General features: G+C 42.1%; 1 protein-coding gene across 8 annotated transcripts in view; it reads right to left on the bottom strand.

Annotated features, from left to right (window-relative positions):
* The window catches only part of DROSHA (drosha ribonuclease III), a 120,988-nt gene extending 93,190 nt beyond the window's left edge, over positions 1-27,798 (bottom strand). For 3 of the 8 annotated variants that reach the window (XM_045999361.1, XM_045999364.1, XM_045999368.1), the window contains exons 1-10: positions 27,674-27,772; positions 26,471-26,597; positions 25,522-25,587; positions 23,679-24,512; positions 19,633-19,725; positions 13,612-13,722; positions 13,151-13,382; positions 9,133-9,274; positions 7,155-7,309; positions 3,960-4,040 (exon numbers count right to left, since the gene is read on the bottom strand). In XM_045999361.1, coding sequence (XP_045855317.1) covers positions 3,960-4,040; positions 7,155-7,309; positions 9,133-9,274; positions 13,151-13,382; positions 13,612-13,722; positions 19,633-19,725; positions 23,679-24,512; positions 25,522-25,541 — 1,668 coding nt within the window. In that variant the 5' untranslated portion in view covers positions 25,542-25,587; positions 26,471-26,597; positions 27,674-27,772. Of the gene's footprint in view, positions 1-3,959; positions 4,041-7,154; positions 7,310-9,132; positions 9,275-13,150; positions 13,383-13,611; positions 13,723-19,632; positions 19,726-23,678; positions 24,513-25,521; positions 25,588-26,470; positions 26,598-27,669 lie in introns of all 8 variants that reach the window. The other 5 variants (XM_045999362.1, XM_045999365.1, XM_045999367.1 and 2 more) reach the window with 5 other exon arrangements.
* Positions 27,799-27,843: the final 45 nt, after the last annotated feature.

Here is a 27,843-nt window from a genome sequence, read left to right as displayed (position 1 = left end):
GCAACTAAAGGGGTCTGGCCCACAAAAAGTCATGGAAGCAGTCCATAGAATACAGCATCCTGTATTCAGTAAAATAGTTGAATAGCTGACAAGAGTAATACTTAGCTTGTACCAAAAGAAGAAATCAAGAATGATTAACCAAGGGCTGGAGATAGGGTGCTCCAATAAAGTCATGATCCCTTTCCCAGTTCTAGACCTACTGTAGGAAGGGCCCTACACCACCACTGCAAGCAAAAATGGTCATGACAACCCTGTCCTCCCCCAAAGAGGCCTATGGCCATGTACCCAAAAAACTGTACACAGGGGAAAGGGGAACCGAGATTGTTCAAGGAATATTGGACAGAGCATCTGAATCAACACCGTTACTCAGAGGAGGCTGGATACATCACTTCGGTACACATTAGAGTTGGTGATATGAAGCCAAGGTAAAAAAAAAAAAAAAAAAGGAATCTCAGTCAAGGTCTTGTTTCCTGTAGGTCCCCTGCATCCACAGATCTGCCCAGGAGGCGTTAGCTGGCCCCCGAAACATTTCATTGGAATAGACAAAATTGGTAGAGGCACCACCCCACATGGGTCCTTATTCTGTGGAGTAAGAGCCATCATAATGGAAAAGTTCAAGCAGAAGCCATCGAAATTCCACCATCCCTGAAACAGGCACCAAAACTAGGATCACTCTTGGGGGATGGTATAGATTAGCGCCATCCTTAAGGATCCAAAAGACACAGGGGTGACAGTGTTATTGTATCTTTAATTCACCAATCTGGCTTTCGAGGGGAAAAAAAGGATGCTGCAGGATAATTAGAGACGACCACAAGCTCAGCTGTGCCATATGCTACAGTTCAGAGCAGATTCACAGGACCTCGTGTTCAAAGTGATTTGTTGAATGTGTTCTTTTCCATCCCAGTCAGAATGAGGATAAGACACAGTTCACATTCTATGCTCATTCACAGGGAGAAGACAACATTTACAGCTTTGCTGCCAGGCTGTACTACCTCTCTGACTCACTGCCCCAACAGTCCACGGCGCTCTCGACCTTCTGGACATGCTGCGGAACATGAACCTTCACTGCATCTGTGACTCGATGTTTATCAAACCAAAAGCCTCGGCAAAGCACGCATGCTCCAGAGGGTGCGGGAGACCCCCTACAACGATTCAGGGGCCTACCGCAGCCACGACCATTTTTAAGAGCCAGGGATCTGAGTGCCAAGACATCAGTCCACCGTAACAGACAAATCACTGCATCTTCCACCTCCTACAGTGAAGAAAGCACCAGGCAGGCCTCTCTGGGAGGCAGTCTAACCCCCACCTCGGAACACTGTGCCCGCCCAGTCCTGGAGCGGCGCAGAAGGCTGCCAGCTGGGAGTGGGGTTCCCGTGGAAGGCTCCAGCAGTTCCAAGCTATAGCGCGAGTAGCCCTGCTGCGGGGGCCATGTAATTCAGCAAATCCGATATCACTGGTGGGAAAAGATGCTGAGGGGAGTCTGGCCACACAGGGAGAATCACAACGCTGGTATCTGGTGTTCTGGAGCAAAGCCATGCTGTCTACCATGAAGAAGGATATGCCTCTGAGAAACCACCAGTGTGCTACCGGCCCAGGGAGACATGGAAGGCATGGCCTAGGGATGGAAACAGGCATGTGGCTGAACAGCCCAGCACGAGCTGGATTCTGTCAGTCTGACCCAGGCAGAAGTCTGGAAGGAACCGGCAACCATCCATCCTAAGATGGGAACCTGTACATCCAGAACCAGGCGCACGCAGGAGCAGCAGACACAAACAGGCCGAGGGAACAGGTGTCCCTGTCCCACCAGCACCCTCCCTCGGCGGCTGACCGAGGATAGCAGGATGAAAGCAGAGGGAAAAGCCCAAGCTGGGTTTGCAAGTGAGTCAGTCAGGGGTGGGGGAGCAAGCTGAAGACGGACTGTGATGCAGCCTCATTCAGGGAGGAATCTGAAAGACAGTAATGAGGGAAAGTCTTTCCAGTGAGCAGAGTTTCAGGCAATGTACCTGGTCATCCACTTTGTGTGGAAAGAGAAGTAGCCTGAGGTTAGAATATAGATGGACTCATGGCAGAAGCAAGTGGCCATGCCAGCTGGTCAGAGGCCTAGAAGGAAAAAGATTGGAAGATCAGGGATAAGAATGTCTTGGGGCAGGGGCGCCTGGCTGGCTCAGTCGGGTGGAGCATGTGACTCTTGATCATGGGGTTGTGAGTTCGAGCCCCACGATGGATGTAGAGATTACTTAAAAAAATTTTTTTTAATTAAAACAAAAAAAGGTCTTGGGGTAGACGTGTGGGTGAATAAGTGGGAGTGAATGGGACAATCTCTGTATCACGTGTGGGTGTACACTGGGGAGCACAGACCACGGAAGAGGTACTAAACCCTCTCACTGACAAATGACTCGGCCAGGTGGGGTCAGCCAGCCTCAGTCATCAGCACCCAGAGCTGACAGCCTGGGCACATGAATGAAGGGGCCACAGCAGCACAGGCAGCGGATTCTCATGAGCCCAACATCAGGGACCTGACTTACCTTGGCTAAGCTAACAGCCAATACCGAACATCCAACAGGCCATCTACAATGACCAATGATGGACCCCAAAATGGTCCTCAGTCCTTGAGAAGACCAACCTGCCACTTAGTAGGTAGTTGGCTACACAGGCCCCATCCATCTTGAAGTTTGTCTCACAGGAATAAACATGTACTCTGAGTATGGGCTTGCCTCCCACTAGTTCTCAGCCAGCACAGCCATCCACCCAGATCTTCCTTCAAAGGGCCTGCTGCCCAGCTGTGGAGAGAGCAGACAGCCTACAGCCACCGGCTCCTTCAGAGTCAGCTTCTGCTATAGAGCCCCCTTCTCCAAAATCATGCCCTTCCCAGGGCAGCCCACTCTGAGGACAGAGGGCAAAGAGGGTGTGAAAGCTAGGCCAGCCTGATGCCAGACAATTCCAGTAATTGTGACTTTGTGAGACCTGTCACAGGGGGACTTCTCCCTCTGCTGCTTCCACTCTCTTCTTGCCTGATCCCTACGAAACATCTCGTACTGCAAACTCTACTGCAGCACCTGCTTCCACAAAGCCCCACTTGAGGCACAGGTGTGGACACCCACGAGGTGCAGAACCTGTCAGGAGGTGCAGATCCTGTCGCAGTCCCTTGCTACACTTGCCGACACCCAACGACAAATGAGGTAAAAGGACGCAGTTAAAACTATCCATCACTGCCTCATAGTCTTTATTCTCATTACTATTACGGTCTCAAACAAGTCTTCCAGAGAAATTAAGGATTTACATGTACTATGATTAAACATAGTATGATGGATCATTAAGTGATAATCTGCGATTAATAACATAAAAATAAAAGATGGCAGGGGGAAAATGAAGGAAAATAATTGAAAGGGAGCAGTTACATGAATCTCTATGATATGAAGTATTCGACTCATTCACTCAAACATATTTGGAGTGTCCCTGATGAACCAGGGGATGGGATATACAGGTCAAACAGTCCGTGTGCCACTCACAGTTTAGTGGGGACCCCAGACTAACGAGGATAAGAGCACACCCTTATAGGCCTATATATCCCTAAGGAAAGAGAAAATGTGCCTTACCGCAGCTTAGTAAGATCATTTTTCCAAGGCCATTCATACCCATTTATAATAAAATCATGAAAAAAATTACCAGGTGTATAGCTTTAAGATATTGAAAATAATAACAAAACCCCCTCAAATATACCCTGCCTGTTTTAAACAATGAATCTTTCAAAACTTTTTAAAGTTCCTTGATAACATTCCCCACTCTACCCCCCCAAAACCCAAGTACTTTTCTTCTCCAATTATCAGTAACGGAGACTATTACGGAAGATAAAAAGACCATTTCGATGGTATTATTTCATTTGTGGGAAAAGAACAGCAACAGCATCTGTCTACTTCTGGCTTTTCAGCACTTACAATATAATAAGCCAAATGAGTTACCTCTTCTCCAGGATAAATGCTGTGCCTGATTCCTGTGCGTCTGGCTTTGGCGCTGCATTTGCAGAGTGGCCCATCATTCATCTGTCAGAAACAGAATGTAATTCTTTTTTATTGGGGGGAAAATCCACACCATGCACAATGAGGCCTCAGAAACTGTGTGGGTTTTAATGTCACGAGTACAGGAGCTCTGAAGAGGCTGTCACGGCTAGAAGATTAAATGGATGTTCCAAAACCAATAATGCTACAGACTGTCTATATTGTCTGATAAAGAGAAACCGTGGGACGACGCTGGATTCCCGAGTTATTTGTGCAGCCAAGCAGAAAATATCAATGTCAGTGCACTGTGTGCCCCCGTCTTCTCCTACGACTTTCCAGTGTGTTTCTCCCGCTTCTTATTCCAGGAAAAATGACTCTTTCACAAAAGAAAAGCATATTTTATATCCTGAAGAAACACAGAATGCTCTGAAGGTGACCTGCAGATTAAAAGTTTCCAAAAGGGAAACCTAAAGGTATCTAAAGCAGAAGGGGAAAAAATCCTACCAGCAGCAGAGAAACTCAATGCTAATCAGGTGAGCCAATGTCTGCTTTTTCACCTGAATTCCTTTTACTGCCATAAACTACACTCACATGATAGAATGAGTGAGTAACTGCTGAATGCCTCTTAGATAGAAAGATGACTGCTAAGCATTAGGGGGGAAGGAGGGTGACAAATAACTCAGGGTCCATGTATTCAAGGAATAGTTACTCTAGACAGGAGAAATAACATACACAGGATATACTTAGTAATTTAAAGAAAAAGGGGAGGAGTCCACGTGGCAATACCATACCACTGGTTTTTTGGTTTTTTTTTTTAATTTATTTATTTGACAGAGAGAGATCACAAGTAGGCAGAGGCAGGCAGAGACGAGCAGAGAGCCCGATGCGGGGCTCAATCCCAGGACCCTGAGATCATGACCTGAGCCGAAGGCAGAGGCTTTAACCCACTGAGCCACCCAGGCACCCACCACTGGTTTTAAAGGAACGAAATGTGAAGGGCAAACAGGACAGAAAAAGAAGATGGCTATTTTACATGAGGCAACACAGGAGGAAAGAAAGGAAGGGAAGAAAGCCTACATTATGCTCCAGGGACATGAGACCCATCTAAACAGAATTTATACGAGCAAGAAGACCAAAGATGCAGAACTGTGGTCCAAATCATAAAGGGCCTTAAAAGTCAGTTTCATGAGTTTATTCAATACAAATGGTAATACTCAATCAAAACAGAGACCAGAGCATCAACTGGGAGAACGGAGACACAGAGTTCCATTTCTCACTTTCTTTGTATTTACTAAAAAAATATATATGTAGGTACGTGGAACGTAACACGTAACACATTTCCTTAAAGTTCTAGGGCTTTGTAACTTGCATCCAATGAAAATGTCTCAAGAAAACTTCAAACAGAAATATTAAACTGAAAAATGCTAACTTTCTTCATCCTTTTGGGAAACCTAAAGCTTCAGGCGGCCCTGCAGATAACACTGCTACCCAAAAAATCACATTAAGATATTATCCAAAGTAACATTTGGCAAACCGAGTTGTGATGGGCTTCACTCAAAAATCACAACACACTCCAGATGCTGGTCAGTGCAGAAATCACTTCGTTCTCCCTGATTTTCAGAGAAGCACACAGACATCCTACATTCCTGCCTTTTACCAGGGTCTCAGGCCCCAGGGCAGCTCAGGCTTTACAAGGCTCAACTGTACAGAGGACACAAACCAAACACAGTAAACAGAAGGGTGAGACTACACAGAAGGCCTTTGTAAATCTCTAATAAAAATAAGAACATACAAGGGTGCCTGGGTGGCTCAGTCAGTTAAGCATCTGCCTTCAGCTCAGGTCATGATTCCAGGGTCCTGGGATCAGCCCTGCACTGGATTCCTGCTCAGCAGGGAGCTTGCTTCTCCCTCTCTCTCTGCCCCCTCCCAGCTCATTCTCTCTCTCTCTCTCTCTCTCAAATTAAAGAAGGAAGGTAGGAAGGAAGGAAGGAAAGAAGAAGGAAGGGAGGAAGGGAGGAGAAACGTATAGAAACCAAGCGATAGGCTTCTTGACAGAACAACAGAGTGTTAAGAAGACCACATATGGGGAAAAGGGTATGACAACTAATGGACACAGGATTTCTTTTAGGGAAAACAAAAATGTTCCAAAATTAAATTATGATGGCTGTTAAATCTCAAGACTACACTAAAAAAAAATGAATTGTACACCTTTAAGTGTGTAAATTGCATAATATGTGAATTATAACTCACTAAAACTGTTTAGAGAGATCATATGCATGGTTAATAACATAAAGTAATACTCAAAATGCTTCACAATTTTTAAACATTTCTACTCAATTCCAAGAGAGCAAAAAGCATCACAAAAATAAATTTGTCAGGCATTCCACCTATATTAATTCAAAAGAAAAAACCATTCAGACAGCTGTCATCTACCAAGAACCAGAAGAGCATTCAAATTAATACAGAATGGTGTGCATTTATTTATAAAGTATAAATTTCACATCATCTTTTGATAGGTATATGTTTTATTATGCTTAATAACTTCGTGTGCATTGAAGATACTATTTTTATATGTACTGTATATTTACAAAGTACAAATCTTTTATAAAGATTCTATTTGGTATGAAGTTTTACTTCATAATAAAACAGTTAAGTAAAAGTAAAAATGATTATGTCCAGCTATGACATCATTAGCTCAAAAATGCTTAACAAGGAACAGAACTTACAAGGAATTGTGACTATTACCAACTAAGAAATACGAAGTCTTACAGGACTTAGGACATTGTTTACTATATCGCTGCAAGATACCTTCCAGATGAATTGCTTTTAAAAAGACCTACAAGTGCTCTCTCCCTCAGCCTACCATTTGTCTCCTTCCATTTCCTGCAAGTTTAATGAGGCGGCACCATTATCCTGCTCCCTAACACAGAATTTGCAAACATCGTCAAACATGATTCAAGAGACGGTTGTTCTGGTGCTTATGCTTTGGGCTGAACTCTGAAGCTGAAAAGCAATAAGCTCCAAGGTATGACACACAACCCCAAGAGTCAAATTCAGTTTTCAGATCAGGCAACATGCATCTTCTGAACCTGGAGTCATAAATGTGATGTGCGGGTCTGCAACCTTCACAGCAAGAACACAACATAAAAACATGCGCACCTGCCCTGGGTCATTGTACCAAAGCTCATCATGCAGTCGGTCAGGATGGGCCTTTTTGCGCTTGATTTCTGCAATGACGTCAAAAACTTCAGAGTCTGAGCTGCTCGAACAGGTGCTGTCCTCATCAGACTCACATTCGGATTCACTGGAACTCTCTAATACAGGTCAGGGGAAAACAGAGAAGATGAAGAAATTCACAACTGTTTATTCTTTCAGCAAACATCTGGGTGCCGACCCCACACCAAGCACTCCGCTAAGCCCATGGATTATGAAAATAATAGAGCCCATGGGGCTAAGTCACAATCTAGTTAGGGAAGCAATGAAGCAAAGCATTTCAGAGAAACACCTAAGGAACAATACCAGGGACAATGCAAACCACCGTGGTAGTGTGGAGTCTCCCATTTAAAAAGGTGCAGTAATTCAAAAAAGGCCGAGTCCACCCTGACCCAGAGGGTCCCTGATTCCTGGAAGGGGTGAATGTGATCCAGACACGCAGATGGGGCAGAGACAGGCTGATGAGGGGCTAAGGGGAAAGGAATGCAAAGGGGGCACTCAGACCAAAGCATGGAGGGAAGAGCCCAGGCAGACTGGCTAGAACGAAGGCCCCACAGAAAAATACCAGGAGGTAAGGAGTTAGGGTGTCACGAATGCCAGAGTGAAGGCTCTGATTACCAGACTGAAGATTTTAGATTTTTTTCTCTCCATAGGAGCAAAAGAAGATTTTAGCCCTTGGAAGTAACTAGATAAAAAGACTGAGAAGTTTGCTAAGTGATGTAAGCCAGTCACAAAAAGACAAATACCGTATGACTCTGCTTCTAGGAGGTACTAGACTAGAGCTCAGATTCATAGAAGAGAAAGCAGGATGGTGGTTGCCAGAGGTTAGTGGGAAGAGGGACTGGGGAGTTGTTTAATGGGTACAGAGTTTAAGCTGAGCAAAATGAAAGTTCTGGAGACTACACAACAATGTAAATGGTCTCAATACTACTGAACTGTATATTTAAAAAGTGGTTAAATGGTACATTTTGCGTAATGTGTATTTTACCACAATTTTTAAAAACAGACTTAGAACGTAGATTAATCCTACAAGAGATTAACGTAGTAGAGCACAATAATAAAACCCCACACTTACACAGTTGGATTTTTGAGTGTATTGCATAAGACAGATGCTATTGTCTTCCTTCTTTTACAGAGGAGAAAAGTACGGCACAGAGAGATTAAATCGCTTCCCTAAGGTCACATACCAAGTGATAGAGCAGGGATTTGAACCTAGGCCAGCTGGTTCCATCAGTGTTTTTGCCCACATGGACACTGCCTCTCAGCTGGGAGACATAATGAAGGTGGGCAGATGAGAGCCAAAGAACATGGAAAAGGCACAGTGAATGCCTCATCTGTGACTCGCTTTCTCTTAGGGGCTAAGGCCTCAAAGTGGTAAAAAGCAGTTTCTATCCTCAAAGATCTTAGCATCTACTTGAAACCTCAGAATACACATGGAAAAACAGACCACCATACAAGAAAGTTATGGAAAGTATCTGTGTGAGTTGAGAGAAACCTTCAATCAGAGGTGGCCCAGCACTGGCATTTCCTCATCAAAGCAGGAGTCCCCTGGCAGTGGCGAGGGCCACAGGGAATGCCTGTCCATGAGTGGCACAAGGCACAGGGTTGGGGTTAACAGGCTCCTGCTTTTGGTGGGGAGGCTGATCTATGGTCCCTTCTGATTCTAGGACTAGACAATTCTACACGGGACATGACTGTTAACATGTCCTGCAAATGAGATCTCTTATCAACTAAGGAAAAATAAGATCAAAGAAGAGAAAGTTCCATTGTTATGTATTTTGCTGACCATAATTAAGGAAAATAAAATGAAAGAGAAGAAATTCCAATGTGTGACTCTCAAGAACTCATCTCCAAAGTCAAGGTTTCAGCAATCACAAGAGTCCAGGGTCTTGGTCTAGAAGTTAGTCCGAAGTTTGTGACTCACCCAAATCTTCATCTAGCTTCGTCTTAGGAGGCTCCCAAGGAGGTCTAGCGGCTTTGGCCTTTTCTTGCCTACTCCCCAGCTCTTCCTCAAATTTATCGTATAAGTCACGCAGCCTACTTGTTCCAACCACAGTAGAATCTCCCTTTGAAAAAGAAAGGATCAATATTAGGAACTACATCAACAATAGCCATACCAAAGAGACATAGGACTTCACAAATAATCAAAGATTTGTAACAGCAAGATGCCATCTCCTTCAACTTAACAAACATTTAAATCAAAATTCCTAATGCTAGCAATGGTGTTCTGAATCACATACAACATTTATGGCTAACACAATCCTCATGAAAATACACTCTGCCAACACTGAGAAACATAAGAACTGTTCGTCTATGGTCTATGCCCTTCTGATATGACAAAATAAATCATGACCCCCGTCCCCCACAGGATATCATGATAGCTGACACTTTCCTATGGAACATACACTTTCCCACTACTAAAAATCACTAATTCTGGGCACCTGGGTGGCTCAATGGGTTAAGCCGCTGCCTTCGGCTCAGGTCATGATCTCAGGGTCCTGGGATCGAGTCCCGCATTGGGCTCTCTGCTCAGCAGGGAGCCTGCTTCCCTCTCTCTCTCTCTCTCTGCCTGCCTCTCTGCCTACTTGTGATCTCTCTCTGTCAAATAAATAAATAAAATCTTTAAAAAAAAAAATCACTAATTCTGTCTTCCACATTAACCCAATGATCAAAAATGAATATCCTATGGAACAAAGAAATCACAGGGATAAAAGACACAGCATAGGGAATATAGTCAATGACACTGTGATACCATCGCATGGTGACAGGTGGTGGTAGCTACACTTTTGAGCATGAAATAAGGGAAACATGTTGTATGTTGCACACCTGAAACTAATGTAACATTGTCAACTATATTCAAATTAATTTTTTTTTTTTAAAAAGGAACATCTTGGTAGCATCTAAAGTGCCAAAGACAGGAGCACCTGGGTGGCTCAGTTAAGAATCTGCCTCTTGGGGGCACCTGGGTGGCTCAATGGGTTAAAGCCTCTGCCTTCAGCCCAGGTCATGATCTCAGGGGCCTGGGATGGAGCCCCGCATCGGGCTCTCTGCTCAGCAGGAAGCCTGATTCCTCCTCTCTCTCTGCCTGCCTCTAGGCTTACTTGTGATCTCTGTCTGATAAATAAATAAATAAAATCTTTAAAAAAAAAAAATCTGCCTCTTGGTTTCAGCTCAAGTCATGATCTCAGGGCCACAAGATTGAGCTGAGCATGGAGTCTGCTCAAGATTCTCTCTCCTCCCTCGGCCACTCTCCCCACTAGCACACTCTCTCTGTCTCTATAATAAACAGAAGCTTTAAACGGAAAAAGGAAGACGTTAACATCTTATATATCCTCCCCCACAGACATACGCCCCATAAATAAAGGGACACGAACACACGCACATTTGCATACACTCCACAAACATAGGGTTCCACAATGCACGCCTAGAGGAAATTCTCCACTTTGCTCCACTCTCTCTTCAGGTTGAAATCACTTTAAATGCCATACTCTTCAACTTAGTAATTTTGAAAATGTAAGAGCCAGACCTATCAGACATAAAAAGCAAATCCTAAAATTTGCAGTTATCCTGAAAGAGGTATTGCTTTTTTCAAAGCCTCAACTCATTACCGACATCGGCAAATCTAGGCTAGCTGACATTCTTGCCATCTCTCTACACCAGAAGACAAAACACAAAGGTCAATGTTGGGCTTCTAGTTTATTAGTTTTCCTTCTACACCAGTTTTAATACACCCATAAAAGTAGGAGGAAAAAAAACTATGCCTGTTTAAACTCTTTGAGCCTCAATGTCTTCACCTTTGTTATTTTAAAGATATTAATATCCATGACAGCCATTCTTCCCTTCTTCCTTGCTAAAAGAACCATGATTCCCTTCAGATTTGGGTAGAGAATTCCTGATCTCAGGAAAAGTAGTCCCTCTGACCCTCAAAGATGTCTCTGTCCTAATCCCCCAGAACTAAATATGTTACCTTATGTGGCACAGAAAACTTTGCAGATGTGATTAAGGAATTTGAGGAGATTATCCTGGATAATCTGGGTAGGCTCAGTCTAACACGAGCCCTTAAGAGCGGAAAACCTTTCCCAACAGTAGTGAGAGGTGCAGCGAAAGAAGAAGTCAGGAGATTCTCAACACACAGGAGACACTCGACCTGCACTGCTGGTTTTGAAGATGAAGGAAGTGATCTATGAGCCAAGGGATGCACACGGCCCCCAGAAGCTGGAAGCAACCTGCACTAGCCAGCCAGCAAGTGAACAAGGACCTCTGTCCCTTAGCCACAAGGAACTCAACTCTTCCAACTACCTGAGAGAGCAAGAAACCAGATTCTCTCCAGAAAGGAACACAGCCTTGCTGACACGTTGGTTTAGCCAGTAAGACCTAAGTTTGAGTTCTGACCTACAAAGCTGTGAGATAATAAATGTGTGTTGTGGTAGCCATGAAGTCTGTGGAAATTTATTATAGCAGTAAAGGAAAATGAAACCCTGGGAAAGACCTATGATGTAGACCTGGGAAAGGGATGGAAGACAAGATCCACGGGAGTTCCAAGCAAGTTCCTGGAGGAAGGTCCTACCCCACACGATCCCTGTATCCTATGTTTGGACAGAAGTGTGTAAAGACGATGCCTGGGGTCAACCCAGGCATGGGATGGATTTTCCAGAGGCAGCAGATGCCAACCTAGAGCCCTGCCATCAGTGACCCACTGAATGAACACCAGCCACCATGTCCCTCCAGACAACTTTAGAGAAATAAACGCAGCTTCTTTAAGTCACGATTAGTCAAGCATGACTCACACCCACATTCTTAACCTACAGATACTTTCTTTTTTGAAAATGAAGTGAGGTAATGGGGGAAGCATGAGTAAAGTTGCAGCACCATAAGGGTGCTCAGCATGTGAGCTTTCCCCTTCCTGCATCATCACATGAACCACGACTTAAAACCCTGCTCTAGTTTACCAAGCAAAAGACCACAACACCATGAGATTTCTCAAATTCTTTTGTCTTAAGACAAGAGAGTCTACTTTTAAGTTCCCTGTAGAATATAGCCCAGGCCAAGTTGAAGCTAGTTTCACAAAATTCCAAAGAGAATGCTTTTTTATCTAACCCCACCCACTAAATCAGACATCTCCAACTTCTCACCTCCCAAACCGGTACATGATCATTCCTGCACTCACCCATTTAATCAGTGAGCATTACCACGTGTCTACCTGTGGCAAACAGGCCTAAACCAGTGGGATGGAGTCATAACACCCATCAGGAGAAAGAGACTAAATAGAGGGCAACCAAAAATAAAATGGAGATAGGAGGAACAAAAGGAAAAGAGGCAAGCATATGAAAGAGGAGATCATGGAGCTGGATACAGCAACGAGAGAGTGGGCTGCCAAGGCCGGAAGCCTCGCCTTGAGCAGCACGTGCACTGAATCTCTCACTAGCCCATGAAGGGTGACGGATGATGATCCCTGCTTCCAAAAAAGCAGCCAATATGCATGGGAAAACTTCCCGTGGTTATCTTTGGTCAAAGCCAGACTTGTAAGAGACAAACTCAAATTCTTATCTCCCATTTTGCAGGGAAAAAATACACATAAACGCATAACCAAAAACTGCATACAGTAGTTACGTGTGAAAGCTGATCAAACCACCAGTATCAAGACTAGCAGTGTTATAAAAATGCAGAATGAAGAGATACTTTAATTAATCTACGGCAGCACTCTTGCATTTGGTTGTATAAGCCAACTTTGGTCTACAGCAGTGGTTCTACGGGAGGAGGGGGCGTCTGACAGCACCTGAAGACAGCTTCAGCATCACAAGTGCGCATCCCGTGCGTGCAGCCCAGAGACGCTGCTCAACGTCTTACAATGCACAGGGCGGGCCCCACCAAAGAATTATCTGACTCCAAAGGCCAAAGGTGCCAAAATTGAGAAACCCCGGTCTACAGCTTCTCAGACCTACCACCTGATCCATGGGGTCACTGGAGTAGTAGTTTTCTGAGTGGGTGCAGCGGATCCACACAGGCTTCAGAAGTTCTTCTTCCTCTTCCTCATTTTTGTCAGGCAGTGTCTCCTCCGGCTCTTTTTCCTTTATTGAGGTATAATTCTTCTCTTTGCCAGTGCTCTGGCTGTCACTCCATCTTTCTTTCTCTTCCTCCCAACGAGCTCTCTTTTTCTCCCTACTTGGGGAGCGACTTTAAAAGGAGGCAAAGGATGCTAATTATTTAAAATGTTCTTATGTTGTAAAATGATTCTATTTCAACTGCTTAGTTCACTTTTTACCTCAAATAAAAAGGCCATACCAGTGGCCTTTTACTTTTGTTAAACCAGTGATTCCCGAACACTAGTCTGATGGCATCAGAATCACCTGAAGTTAGTTGTTTAAAAATACAAATTCCCAGGCCCTACCCCAGATCTACTTACTGATTCACAGTCTCCGGGGGTGGGGCCCAAGAATCTGTATTTTTAATAATCTCCCCAGGTAATTCTGGTGTGCATCCAGCAGGTTCAGGGACAACCGGCAAACCGTAACTCCTAGAAGAGAAAGATATTTCGGAAATATTGGAAAATCTCCACATACAGACAATCTCAGCAACGAGAATACTCGTTTTGAATCTTCCACAGCTTGCTTTGCCAAGAAAAAAGAAAGGCTGCACAAAACATGGTTTCAGCTTGGCCAATAAACTAAGCCTGAGGACCATAAATCAAGAGTGAACCTTATCCTCCCCAACCACCTCTCTGGAAGCCCACACTTGGGTTACTCATTAGTGAACCACCACTCTGTCTAATTCTGATCGCTGCACAGATTAATATTAACTCAATTAAAAAGTGTAAAAACAACTCAATATCCTTGAATTTCTGCTTGAAATACACAAAGGCCCATCCTATGATTATGTTTAGAAAGAAAAACCTACAGGTCAGATTTTAACTTAAGATCCAAAAATTTAAATGCAACCGAACAGACCCTGAGAATGCAGCCGTGGACAGTAACTGCTGTATCAGTGCTCTGTGGGCATCCTCTGCAGCCACAGCTAGCAAAGTCACTATCATCCAAGAAAGCTTACAATCGGATCAAAGTCATAGATTCACTATTCACATCAACTCTACCACTAACTTCTGATTTTATGACAGGGAGTGTGTGAGGGTGTAGGGGAGAATGGGTGGCTGATTAGAAAGATTACATACACTGATTACTTACTGATATAACTTCTAAATGTTACAATGTACATCATTAATTTTGTTACCAGAAGTTACCATACAATGTATATACATCCACTGTAGAAAGCTACTAAAGTATTAACAAAAATAAAGTAACTCACCCATAAAACCACTCTGAGATAACCACTACATTTCACAAATATGTTAAAACATATAGATACAGGACTATATATAAAGACACACACGGTTTAACAAAAAAAAAAGGAACTCTATAGCCTGCCTTTCTCGCTCAAAAGAAAATCAGGAATACCTTTCTATTTCAATGCATCTATATCTGAACCACTTTTATAATAGGCGCATACTGTTCTTTTATATATATATGTGGCCATAATTTAACAAATCTAATCAGAGTCATTTAGGCTGTTACTTTTTTTTTTGCCATCATAAATGCTACTGTGAATCACACTTGTGTCCTTTGTACACCTGTCAAATTATTCCACACAAAGAATGTATACTAATTTTTTAAGGCTTTCCTCTAGATAGGTAGTACCAGTTTAGACTACAATCAAAACCACATGTGAGTTCCCATTTCCACACATCCTGTCAACATGATTTTTTAAAATCTTTGCCATTCTGATGAAAGAAGCATCTTAACTTCGAATTTTTTTGATCACTACTGAAATAACGTTTCATGTTCACTTTCTTTATGAACATCCCAATCATATGCCATGCCAATATTGTTAAAATTAGGAATATAGTCTTTTTTATTCATTGAAAAAAGGTTTTTGATTAAGATAACTGCCCCTCTGTCAATGGAATGCAAACTCTTTCAGTTTTCTGTCTTCCTTTTAATTCTGTCCATTGCTACATATAACTTAACACAGCCAAATCTGGAGATTTTTTTGCTTATGCTGCCTGCCTTAGTGTAATGTTTGGAATACTTTCCCATCTCAAAGTTAAATAAATATTCTTTATTTCCTTCAGTTACTTCTTATCATTAAACTTTTTTATCTACCTCTCCAAAATATAAGACAGAAATCTAATTTCCGTTTTTTCCTCCATATGGTTTATCAATTGTCCCATCAGTTTCTCCTCTGACTTTAAATAATTTTACGATAAATGCAAATTTTCCTATTATTTGAATGTTGCTCATTACTTGGGGTATTTTATACCCACATCAAATCGTTTTAATTATTCTGTGTATTGAACATTTTGATTCCACTAAACTAAGTATCCCAGCATAATTATTTTTCTTCATTATTCTTACTTCTATTCCAAAGAAGAACTGGAGTCACTGTAAAGTTTTAAAACTAGTAGTTCAACTGAAGTTACATTAAAATCATGGATTATTTGAAGAAAACTGGTATTTTTCACAACACTGCCCTCCACTTCCACTGTGGGAATATGGAATTCCTCCATGCATTTACACCATCTTGTCTTTAGCTACATTTCTAGTTTTCTTCACACTGATCTATGTATTTTTTAAATTTATTAAGATATTTAATTTTAGTTTATTTTTTAGAGTGAACCTACATTCCCACCCCCCTACATTTTCTTACGTGTTTCCAGTATTTAGGAAGTATATTAATTTTGGTATATTTCTTTTATAATTGCCAACTTCAGTGAATTAATTCTCATTGTTTCTTAGCTGATCCTCTTGAATTTTCCTGCTAATACCATTAGCTAAAAATGGCAACTCTTAGCTTCCACTAGTATGGTTTGGTTAGTTTGTGTGTTTATTTTAGTGTTCACTGCAAGCCTAACACTCTGCTAAGCAATTTACTGACACATTTAATCCTTAGAAGAATCCTGTGAGGCAGATATGAACCTCTCCTACAGAGGAAACAGAATTATGAACTGCATCACTTGCCCAATACCACAAAGCTATTAAATGGTAGTTAAATGCTAATACGGTTGTTTGACACAGACATTTTGACATGTACTAAAATCCCACCAAATGTTTATGCCAAGAAACAGGGGCAAAACTATCCTCACTCCACTCCTCTTGAGGCAGGTGTCTTGAATGATGGATGGTCAGCGTTGTCTGTTGTGAATATCAATTAATATTTTTTTTTTAACACTTTGAGAGGGTCATATGTTTAGGTTAGTGTCTCAGGCACTCCAAACTTCAAATCCAAATTTGAACTTGTTTCTTCAAAACAAGCTATACTACAAACTGTAAGTTTTCCTCCTTTACAGTACTTCCATCTCTGATTTTAATTTCTCATCCTCTGCATTAGTTGGAACTCATGGAATCCAAGCCTCTGCCTTCTCCACAAGCTACTGGGCATTGGAGAAGAAACCACTAGACCAAAGAGATTCCCAGCACTCTACATTAATAATCACCAACCTCAAATGGGCCCTCAGTGGTTTGAGGTCCACAATATCTGGCTTCTTTTTCCCCCTGTCCTTAGCAACTCCTCCACACAGGCCCTTTCTCTGAACAAACTCTTCCTTGTAAATCTCATCTAATCCCTGCCATTTAGTATTTCCAGCTGGGATCTCTTTTCTTAACTTTACACCTGTGTACCCAATTAACTACCACACAATTCCACTTGGTTGGCTCACAGATTCTCAAACTCCACATGCCCAAACTGTACTCATCTTGCATCTTTCCTTGGGCTCCCCAACCCCCATGGCCCACGGCGAGCACCAGGTCTCAGGTGATGGCTGTTGACTCTTCCCTCCCCATCAGTTATCCTACTGACCCTATCTCAGTCAGTACTGAGATAGTTACTACTCAGTTCCCTCTACCGTTCCCCATTACCACTGTCACTGCACTGATCTAGGCACAATCGCTTGTACAGATTACCTCAAAAGCCATCTAAACTCACTTCCCAGCATCCAGGCTTGACCTTCTCAGAGCACTTGTCTACACTGCAACCTTCACACATGTGCTTTTCTCTCCCTCTTCCATCCCCTTCCTTAAAGCATTCCTATAGACACTTCAAGTATCAACTATAAAAAGAGGTAAAATTTGGATTTTTTTATGACTTCCTGAGACTGAGCTCACACTATTGTGTTCCCAGAGCAACGTGTAATTGCTCTATCAAAAGTACTTCTCATTCCTAAAACACTTAACTTTCTCATTCCTAAAGTGGGGACTCTTGTGACTGACTGTATCACTCACACCAATACAATACCTGGGATACACATGATTGCAATGTTTTTTGTTCACTTCTTGTTAGGTGACAGTGATAGGCAATGGAACTGCATCTTTTTCCTAACTTGTATGGGAAGGACTGAAAGGTTTAAACACTAAATCTGGCTCTTCTGAGATGGTGTCAGTCAGGTTCATCATGAGATGATATTCTCCATCATGTTAGAGAAGTCTTTATATACCTAGTTTACCAAGCCTTCTATTTATAAGAGGATGCTGGTTCTATTTTAAATACCAAATAAATAGGAACTGAGATAACTCTACAGGTTTTGAAACAAAGAATTAATTATAGGGGTGCCTGGGTGGCTCAGTCATTAAGCATCTGCCTTCAGCTCAGGTCATGATCCCAGGGTCCTGGCATGGAGCCCCGCATTGGCTTCCCTGCTCAGCAGGAAGCCTGCGTCTCCCTCTCCCACTCCCCCTGCTTGTGTTGTCTCTCTTGCTGTCTCTCTCTTTCTGTCAAATAATTTTTAAAAATCTTAAAAAAGAAAAAAAAGATTTCCTAATACTAACCGATTTACCCATGCAATCTTGGAGTAAACTATTATTTAGCATGCTACTAAAAAGAACTGGCTAATATACTAATCAGTATTTTCATATCCATATTCATAAGAGAGATGGTTTTGTAGTTTTCTTTCCATTGGGTTACTAACATTATGCCATGTCGGTTTTCTGGGCATCACAGCATGGGCTGAGTTCACCTTCCATCTTCATCAATGTTCTACAACGGTCTAAAACTTTTTTGGACGTGGTACAAATCCAACTTTTTCAATTTTTTCCAGTTACTGTCCTAATACACTTTTTGCTTCTTAAGTGATTTGTAGTATCCGCTTTCATCAAAATCAATGCATCACAACCAAGTTTTTAAATTTTGTAAATACAGCATCTGTACTTTTACCTACATACGAGAATTTTTAAATCCCCTTCATTTTTTAAAAATTATTTATTTATTTATTTGACAGAGAGAGAGAGAGAGAGAACAAGCAGACAGAGTAGCAGGTAGAGGGAAAGGAGAAGCAGGCTCCACAATTAGCAAGGAGCCCGATGTGGGGCTCGATACCAGGAGCCTGGGATCAGGGCCTGAGCCAAAGATAGTCTCTTAACAAAATGAACCACCCAGGCACCCTAAATCCCTTTCATTCTTATGATCCATTCTTTCTTCTACCTAATGGAATGTCGTTTTTCTTTTCCTGATTTGCCACTTTATAAATCATACGACCTTTCAAAGAAGTCTTGCATTTACTTCCAATTATTGCTATAGTGCTATAGTTGTTTGCTATTTCATTAATTTTTTTATCTTTAAATCCCTTTTTCTGCATTTCTTATACTCTACCAATATGTAGAGCCAAGTAATCATATGACAATTATATAAACATATTTACGTATATTACATATAATCCTACATATAAAACATATACATACATAGTTATTGATTTGGCACTAACTAACTTGGCAAATAACTAACATTATTTGGCACTAACTCTGGAACCAGTTCTAAGTGTTTTTACATGTATTATCTCAATGACTCCTAGCCACTCAATAAAGCAAGTGTAACTTCTTATTTTAGACAAAGACACTGAGGCTTCAAATGGTTAGATAATTCTGCCCAATATCAAAATTGGAAGAATAACTGACCCCTAATCTATCAGACTCCAGAGTGCTGTTCTTGATTATAGGTCCACAAATTTTACCTCTTGATATAGAACTGGTTACACCCTATAGATTTTGGTTTACAACAATCTCAATGTCGTTCTTCTAAATAAAATGTGACTGGAGTTTCTTTTTTTTTTTCTGAAACAAGTAAATTTAAGAGCATAATTATGAATTCCCAAATTTCCTTTTTTTACACCTTAAATTATTAATGTGTATATAGTTTTAAAGCAATTGAGGCCAGAAAAAGTGACCTGTAAAATTTCTGATTTTTTGGAAATCTATCAAGATTTTCCTTGTGTATCTTCAATACATCTCGAAAATAAAGGTTTTTAAGTTACTAGCTGATTTAGCTTTTCACAGGGCATTTTGGATAGACTCTTAGGCTACTTTGAAGACTTGGTGATGTTATGTATAAGCACAAAACCTAATTCAAGGAGATCTAGGACTTCTTTCAGTGTCAACTCCTTGCTTACCTTCCAGATCTCTTATACTCTTTTTTGTAGGACCTTTCCAGAGATGGTGATCTTCGGCTGTCCCGGTGCCTGTGTCTCTCCCGTTCCCGCTCTCTTAAAGGAATTAAGACACAGAGCTGTTTTCAACAGAAAGACTCAAAAATACCATCTCTTTTCACTAAATTCATCTTCTAAATAAATGGACCTCACAAATTTTTCAGGCACTGTTCTCTATGGGACATCTTTATTCATATTTATTAAAGGATAAAGGCGCTTTTCACTTTACAGAAGTTAACTTGGACATTTTTTGTTGTTTTCTTTAAAGAAAGAAGTCAATGCCAAGCAGCAAAGGGATTTATGATAATCTTCTCTCCAGATGGTCCAACCAGCCAATCCTCAGTTGTTTAACCTACAGGGAAAAGTTTCAAGGATTCTACCACCTAGTCATTTCAAGAAAACTCCCAATTTCATCCATCAAATAAATGTAAATTAAAACTCTTATTGCGAAAATTAAGATAAGGTTCTATAATTGAAGAGTTCTAAACTCTTATAGGTTAGAGGCCTGAGTTACAGTTCTAGGTATCCCTGACTGCCATGAGACTATAAGTCACTTCACCTTAATACGCTGTTTTCATCTGGAAACAACTCTAAATGGAGACACTGGGTTTATGCAACATAAAATAGAATGAGGGATTTTAAAACCTTTCAATGTAAAATGGGAATTTAATAATGATAACAATTCTGAGTCTATTTAGTAAGTGCAATGAGGATCTGGAATAAAACTTGGAACTCCATATAGAATGTTTAAATCAGAACTAAATCTAAGGGAAATAACCACCCAATCTTAGAGTGAAAAAAAAAAAAAGTCATAGTAGCTGGGGTCCAGCAAGAAGACTACAAATAGGTCTGAACTCAAAAACATCCCCCAACCTATAGCCAAATAGGAGAAATATAAATACACTGAAAAGCAAAGCTTACAAAAATGATCAACTGTGTAGATATTAAAGCCGAAATTGTTTTTCACTTAAAGATCACCCCTCCTCAAGAAAGATTCCTTCTGACATGTGTATAAGCCTCAGGTATACACCGGCTATCCAAAATAAAGTAGCCTGAGCTTGGGATTCTACATTCTTTATCTCATACACTTCTAAAATTACAGTTTACTGAGGTCCCTGGCTGGCTCAGTCAGCAGAACATGCAACTCCTGCTCCTGGGGTTGTGAGTTTGAGCCCCACATGGGGTGTAGAGATTCCTTTAAAAAAATCAATAAATAAAGTTACAGCTTACTTTTAAGCAGTAAAATCCCAAGTAGTGAGTGGTACCACATGACAAATAAAATGTAATGTGTAATGGCATGGTGGCTGAAAAGAATAATTGCCTATATTCCAAATAATATAACTCAACTGAAAGGACATTCCTAATTTTTTGTTTGTATTTTAACATCTAGGCAATAGAATTTTTCATTTGAGAATGACACTTCTGACAATGATTGCTACCTTGGATTGGATATGAACTGAGAAGGCCAATGTAGATGGAAAGCACATTAGTAACACTACATAATGAACCCATGTAAAGCAAAAAAACAGTGTTTGGGTTACTTTTCCAAAGACTCTTCGTTGTCTGCAAGCATCCAGATATTCCTTAGTACATAATACTAGCTCTCCGATGGCTACACATTGTACTCACCAGGACAGTTATAGGGATTATTGTGCGTTAGCCCCACTCAGTTCTGGGAAACCGCTGCACTGACCCCACCACACTGCAGAACAGCATGCTTAGTACACTGCAACTGTGGCTGTTTCTTTTCTCATTCCCCAGACTAACCTTGATCTTTCCTGATAACAAATACACACACCCACTTCTCCACAAACTTCTCTAGAAAGAGTTTGTCCTAAAACAATCTGGTAACTAGTATTTAACCATATTTTAGAGGAGAAAAAGAAGGAAGATGGGATCTGAAAAAGGACAGACTGACTTACCCTAAGAAGCAAGCGGAAAAGTCACCAGATGACAGACCACAGAATTTACACAGACTTAACACGATCTAATGCACAAATTTGTGACGTTTTGGTTTTCTCCAATATACTTCTAGAGTTATGCTAGGACATCCTGTGTCCCCCCTTTTCTTTTTCACAGAAACATTCCATATAAGACAGATGACTGACCTCTACCTAAGACCTCAAAGGGAGCTGACTATAATGTGGCCGTGACACTAAGGCAAACACCCAAGTGCATTACAAAACAATTCCTACAGAAATAAAGGCCACATAGAAAGATGAGCTGCCTGCCTAAGCAGGTCTTTACTATGTAAAAGAGCTGTGGTTTGGGATAATGCAGATTTGTGGCACTTGATTTCACTTACCAGTAGAGATCCTCAGGTGAGAGGACATAAGGTTCTTTAAATAAACACATAGCTCCAAGTTTAAGCCTGATTCAAGAATTTAGGATTTTTACAGCAGAGTCCTAAGAATTCTTCTAACTGCAGCAGCCCAAAATGGGGGGGGGGGGGGGAGTGCCCTTCTAGAATTTCTAGAATGTTGAAGTCCACAGCAAAGTGTTTCCCCAGAAACAGGATTATTAACAATCATTTCAAAGTCTAAAGAAAACTATTAACACTTTCCAGTTTAGATTTTTACCATAAACTTATAAAATAAACTATCATAGGCCTCTGCCAATCAGTCCATCAGAGAAAAATTAAGGACAAAACTGACTAGAAACAGTAATTCACACTGAAAAATTTTTTAGAGTCTATCAACTCTCAGCCAGGTCTGGCCCACCAGAAATCAGTTATCTCTGCAAGAAATGAGTTCCCTTCTACCTTCCACTGGGCATTAGGAAGAGGAAACACCATATTTTCCTTCCAAACCTTCTAAGCACTAGTCACTCTCTTCAGGACTGAGAATGACTACCACCATTAACTGGCAAAATGTTCAGTCATTACCTTGAAAATCAACAGCCATGAGAAAAACGTGGAAACCGAGAAGTGAACCAATTCCACGGGAGCCTAGACCAGCTCTCTACAAGCCCACATAGTGAAGTGACCTGGGTTGGGGAGCTCAAACCCTTTCAGCACAGAAGTTCCACAGGACAATGAAGGTAAACACATCACAGGGGACAGAAGGAGAAGCACCACTACTAGCTCGACAAATGGAAAGCTTCAACAATGTAAAGAGTTCAACTGAAGGTACAAATTATTTGGTACGACTGTTATCTACATAGTTTTATTTTTCCGTCTAAACCCCTGGTTCTTAGACTTTTGGAGAAAAGTCTTGAGACTCTGCTGTAAGGTACCACTTTACTTACAGAAAAACATGCAGACACATAAAATTCGGCATATAACTTCACGGCATTTCTATAAACCCATCTATGAGTCCCAGTTTAGAAATGCCTGCTGGAAATCTTACTTTCTTACATATATCTGGTACAAACACTTGGTCTCTTGAAAAAAATGAATGTGATCTGGAATGAAACAGTATTTTTCAAATACAAATTTCCTCAGTATGAATACATTTCAATGCAACAAAATCAAATTAAAAACTATTTTGAAAACTTTGTAAAGAACGTTATTGCATTTTACAAGGAAACAGAGCAAGAAGGCAACTATGTATCATAAACTTCCACTTATCCTAAAAGCCAGAAAGCAAGTTCTGCTTAACTAATTTGATTCCTAACACCATACACAGATCAATTCCAAAAGAACTCAGGTGCTTTAACCTGATACAGTAATCATACTGAACAAAAATAAATATGATAATGCAAAAAAAAACACACGAAAAAGCAATACAGGAACCTTCATAGATCATTAAAATGTCAGCTGTATTATGCAGAGTAATTAGCTTACACTCATGGCAATGAATCTACAATGATAATTTTGAAATGCTTTTCAAAAGTTGCTTTTCTGACATTAACTACTTTGTCAGTTGTTTCTTCCTCTTAAAAACAGCCCCAAACATGCTTTCTTCCTTCCTTTTATAAATCAAAAATGCACTGCTGGACCTTTTTGGTTTGGTTTTCTGAGAAACCCAAACGGACCTCTGCAGTTCACTAAGAACACACATGGGCTTTACCTGCTCCGCTCATAGCTCCGGTGACGGGAGGGCGTCCTCCCTCGGTCGTAATCTGATCTGTAGCGGCTGTCTTGTCTTCTCCTGTCAGGACTTCGGCCTCGTTCCCGCCGATCCAGGGACCGGTGCCTCTCGCCTCGCCCGTGACTATGATCCCGGTGCCTGTGATCCTCGTAGTGCTTGAGCCTTTCTGGGGACCTTCTCTCACTGGGAGCCTTTGGGAGTGGGTATGGAGGGAGGTGCCTAAAATGAGGACTACTGCTATTATTAGCACTGGGCGGGAAAGAACTGGGGTTGTTCTGGAAGCTATTAAAATTGGGAGGTGGGAAATTGTGGTGTGAGTATCCTGGAGGGTACTGATAATTGACCTGCTGTGGCATGACGGGAGGGGGTGGAGGGTGGGGCATGGAAGGAGGGGGCATCATGAAGGGGAAAGTGCCTTGTCCAGGAGGTGCTCCAGGGACTGGGGGGTTATTAGGACAGGGCATTGGTGGTGGCATAGGAGGAAAACAGGGAGGCACGGGGAAGGGGGGCCTCATCTGGTGGTTTGGGAAGGGGGGCCGTATAGGGCAGGGGGGAAGAGGGCCTTGGGCTGACGGAGGCATGGGAGGAGGGAAGGGGACAAAGTCTGGTCGTGGTGGCAGAAAATTGGGGGCTGGAGAGTTTGAGAACGTGGTAGAAGGGGCACTTGGGGGTTCGTATTGATATTGCACAGGAGGCTGCTGAGGGTGAAGCAGTCTCAGATTTTGGGGCCTGAAGGCTGGGGCTGAGGGTCTGGCTCCATGTCCTCCTCGCCCTCGGGGACACCCTCGTCCTGGGTGGAATGACATTCTATGACTTTGCGGGAGGTAAGAAAAAGAGAAAAAGAAAAACGAACCAAAAACTCACCATAAACAGGGTTTCACAAATGCCTGACCACCTTCCCGAGCAACTGACAGACCCCTTCAGCCACTGGATTAGTCCACCCATCTGACGCTGCGTTCTCTGTTAATACCTCAAACTCCTCACAGCCAGTAAACTCTTCTTCCCCTGTCTCAGTCCCTCCCTCCGCTGCTCCTCCTTCAGAATGATGAACTCAACATCCCACTGTTAAATTATTTGCTGTTATGTCTGTGCTCAGGCTCCCCCAAAATCTGAACCTTGCCACATCATCCCACCCACACACCCCACATTCTCTACATCTCTACATCTGCACCAGCATCTTCGTCTTCACCTTCCTCCACTCAGCAGAGACTCCATAAATGCAACGTAACAGGTCCTACACGGAATTAATAACCCTCCCCTCCAAGACGGTACCACTGGCTCCTCTTTTAGCGTTTCCTATCTCAATACATAATAGCGTTTACTGGTCCTCAAATCATACACGAGGGAATTATCTGGTAACTTTTCTTGCCTTATCCCTTTTAGCCAAAAATTTATTTTAAATCCCCATCACTTCTCTTCATATAAATATTTCCTGATTTCATCCACTTCACACCATCATTTCTTCCTTGGCTACAATAATAACACCCTTGCTGGCCTTTCTACAGTCACTATCACCACCCACCAGGCCTTTGTCAGGCTCCCCCTCTCACACTCTGCGCTGCTTCTTGGCAGGTTTTATAGTAAATCACACTTCACCAACTAGTTACCTCATTCCACCTTTCACATCTGGCTGTCCCTCAGAACTATAAGCTCCATCAGGGTAGGGCTCTGGCATGTTCCCAGCCATGAACGTGGCCCACGGGAACACATTTCCTCCGCTCCACACATATCAAAGTGCCTCCCACACCCTCGGCCCCAGTGCCAGTGTTTGTTCTTCTCTCCGCTGTCACCAAACCGCCACCATTACAGTCACACCACTCACCACGTATTGCCTTGCATCATAACGTACTGTCTGGATATGTCACATCTTCCACATAGAACATAAGCGCTAGAGGACAGAAAGAATAAAACAGGCATAAAAATGCTGCCCAAACTGCTGTCTGCAATTATCTTAATGCTGATTTTACATTCTCCAACGCATTAAGCATACCAACAATATTAAGAGTATACCCCCCAAATTAATGTTTACAACTAACTTTTAAGATGTCCTATCACAATGAGACTAGCAGTCAAATTCAAATATAACTATAATTTGTAAACACAAGTTATCCTTGATTTCATCCTCAGCTTTCCATGGAAAAATGCTGTGACTGTGAATGACTTTCCAAATACTTAAGCTTCAGCAAATATTTTAAAAACTCAAATATATATTAAATGCAAAAAATTTTAATGTAGAAGCATCTTCCTCAAGTCTATCTAACTAAAAGTTTTACCAATAGGCTTAAGGTTGATTTTTTAAAGGTTCAAGCAAGTAATGTCAAATTATCTAGCTGTTCACTCAGTGTGCCTAGTAACTAGTAGGCATCAAATAATATCTGATTTATGATTATTATCAGTCTAAGGCCTTCATGATAAACCTCGGACCTACATAGTTGATCTTGCCACCACAGGCTACTCACGGCTCATGGCCAACAGAATCTAATGCTTGGCCTTTAAGGCCTTCTATAACCTGGACTCAACTTCTTCCAGGCTTATCCTCCATCACCTTCCCTATGAAGTGCCCAGATTTTCCCACTTGCCTAACATACCAAGTACTATCACCCAGCTTGCTCTTTGCTCCCACTCTTCTAAAATCCCCTGCTCTATGAATCTGTCCACTGTGTTTCATCCACCTACATAAGCTGCCACCTCTTTTGTGAAGACTTTCCTAGTGCCCTTTAGAAAGTAATCCCATTCCCTCTAGACTTACTTACTTCTTTTACAGCACTTACCAGAGGCTGTCTCATGTTATAGTCATGTGTGCACATTTCTAACTCCTCCTCTAGATTATTAGCTCCTTGAGGACAGGGGTTGATTCATAGTCATTTCTGTATCCTTCACAGCCCCTGGCAGAACATCCTGCACATAGTAGGTGGTCAATAAATGTTTACTATCTCACCAATGACAGAGGTTCCTATGTTGCTATTATACATTTCCCTTTCACATATACCCATGACGTATCTGCATTACCAAAACCAAAGAGTAGGCCTTTTCAGATTTATGGGATATTCGATGAGCCTACACATGTGGTAGGCCCTGTGGACTCAATGTTGAGTAAGACACACAGCCTGCAAAACTCAAGCTCTGAATCCACTTTAAAAAAACACATCTTTTAAAAAAATAAATAAATAAGGCAATAACCAAGAAAAAAGAGGTATGCACAGGATCCAGGGAACACAAAGGAGTGTTGAACCTAGAGGTGAGAAACAGGATCACCACCACTTGTAACAGTGTGTAATAGTTGAACTTTCAGGATTAGATCCTCATGGATGTTTCTATAGAGAGAATACCTGAAAACACTGATTATGAAACTGACATACTGAAGCACAGTCAGACTGTGCTACGGATGCAAACTTTAATCCAAAGTCAAAAGTCAAGGAATTCATTGCAACTGGAAAAACACTTATTTTCTGCGTCTGTCTACTCCCGGGTTGCTGTATGGAAGGAGGGAACCCGAGGGAGCTGTTTCGCATAGTTAACACGTCCAGGAACATCAGTCTATGTTGAAAGAGTTGCAAAGCGTGCCTACGTTATTGAGAACACCCTTTCCCCCACTTGCATCCCCAAGCCAGTCACCTTTGTCCAGCTGATTTGTAATTGCATTTCCCTGTTTGCATCTCCCGCCAGACTGTGAGCCCCAACAGGCAAGCGCTGGGCTCAGCGTCTCCTTCCGCTCCGAGACCCGGGCGGCCCCAGGCCTGGACCACCGCAAGCTCTCCACAAATGAATGAAAGGCCGCATTTTTTACTTCTATTTGTTTGCGGGATTCGGGCCTAGGGTCGCTTTTTTGCCCTTAGCTGCAGATGTATTGAGGGGCTGCCCGACCTTAACTTAAAGGCGCCTCTCGCCCCAGCGCCGGACTCCAGCCCCGTTTAAACCCGACACTCGGAAAGGCTCCCTGTTCCAACACCCACACGTTGCCCCTTTTTACCTACAAAAGGCCCTCGGGCCGCGAGGTTGCCGTCAAAGCAAAGCCAGGCTTATTCTGCAGCCACCAAGACCATAGCGCCACCCGCGCCTCCGGAACAGGAAACCGAGGAAATTAAAAAGCAAACCTGAGAAAGCTGGACCGCGACTGGGAAAGCTCTTGGGCTTGCCTCAGCGC

Source organism: Meles meles, chromosome 3 (genome assembly GCF_922984935.1).
Source record: "Meles meles chromosome 3, mMelMel3.1 paternal haplotype, whole genome shotgun sequence".
Taxonomy (NCBI): domain Eukaryota; kingdom Metazoa; phylum Chordata; class Mammalia; order Carnivora; family Mustelidae; genus Meles; species Meles meles.
This window is presented reverse-complemented; position numbering and strand designations above follow the sequence as displayed.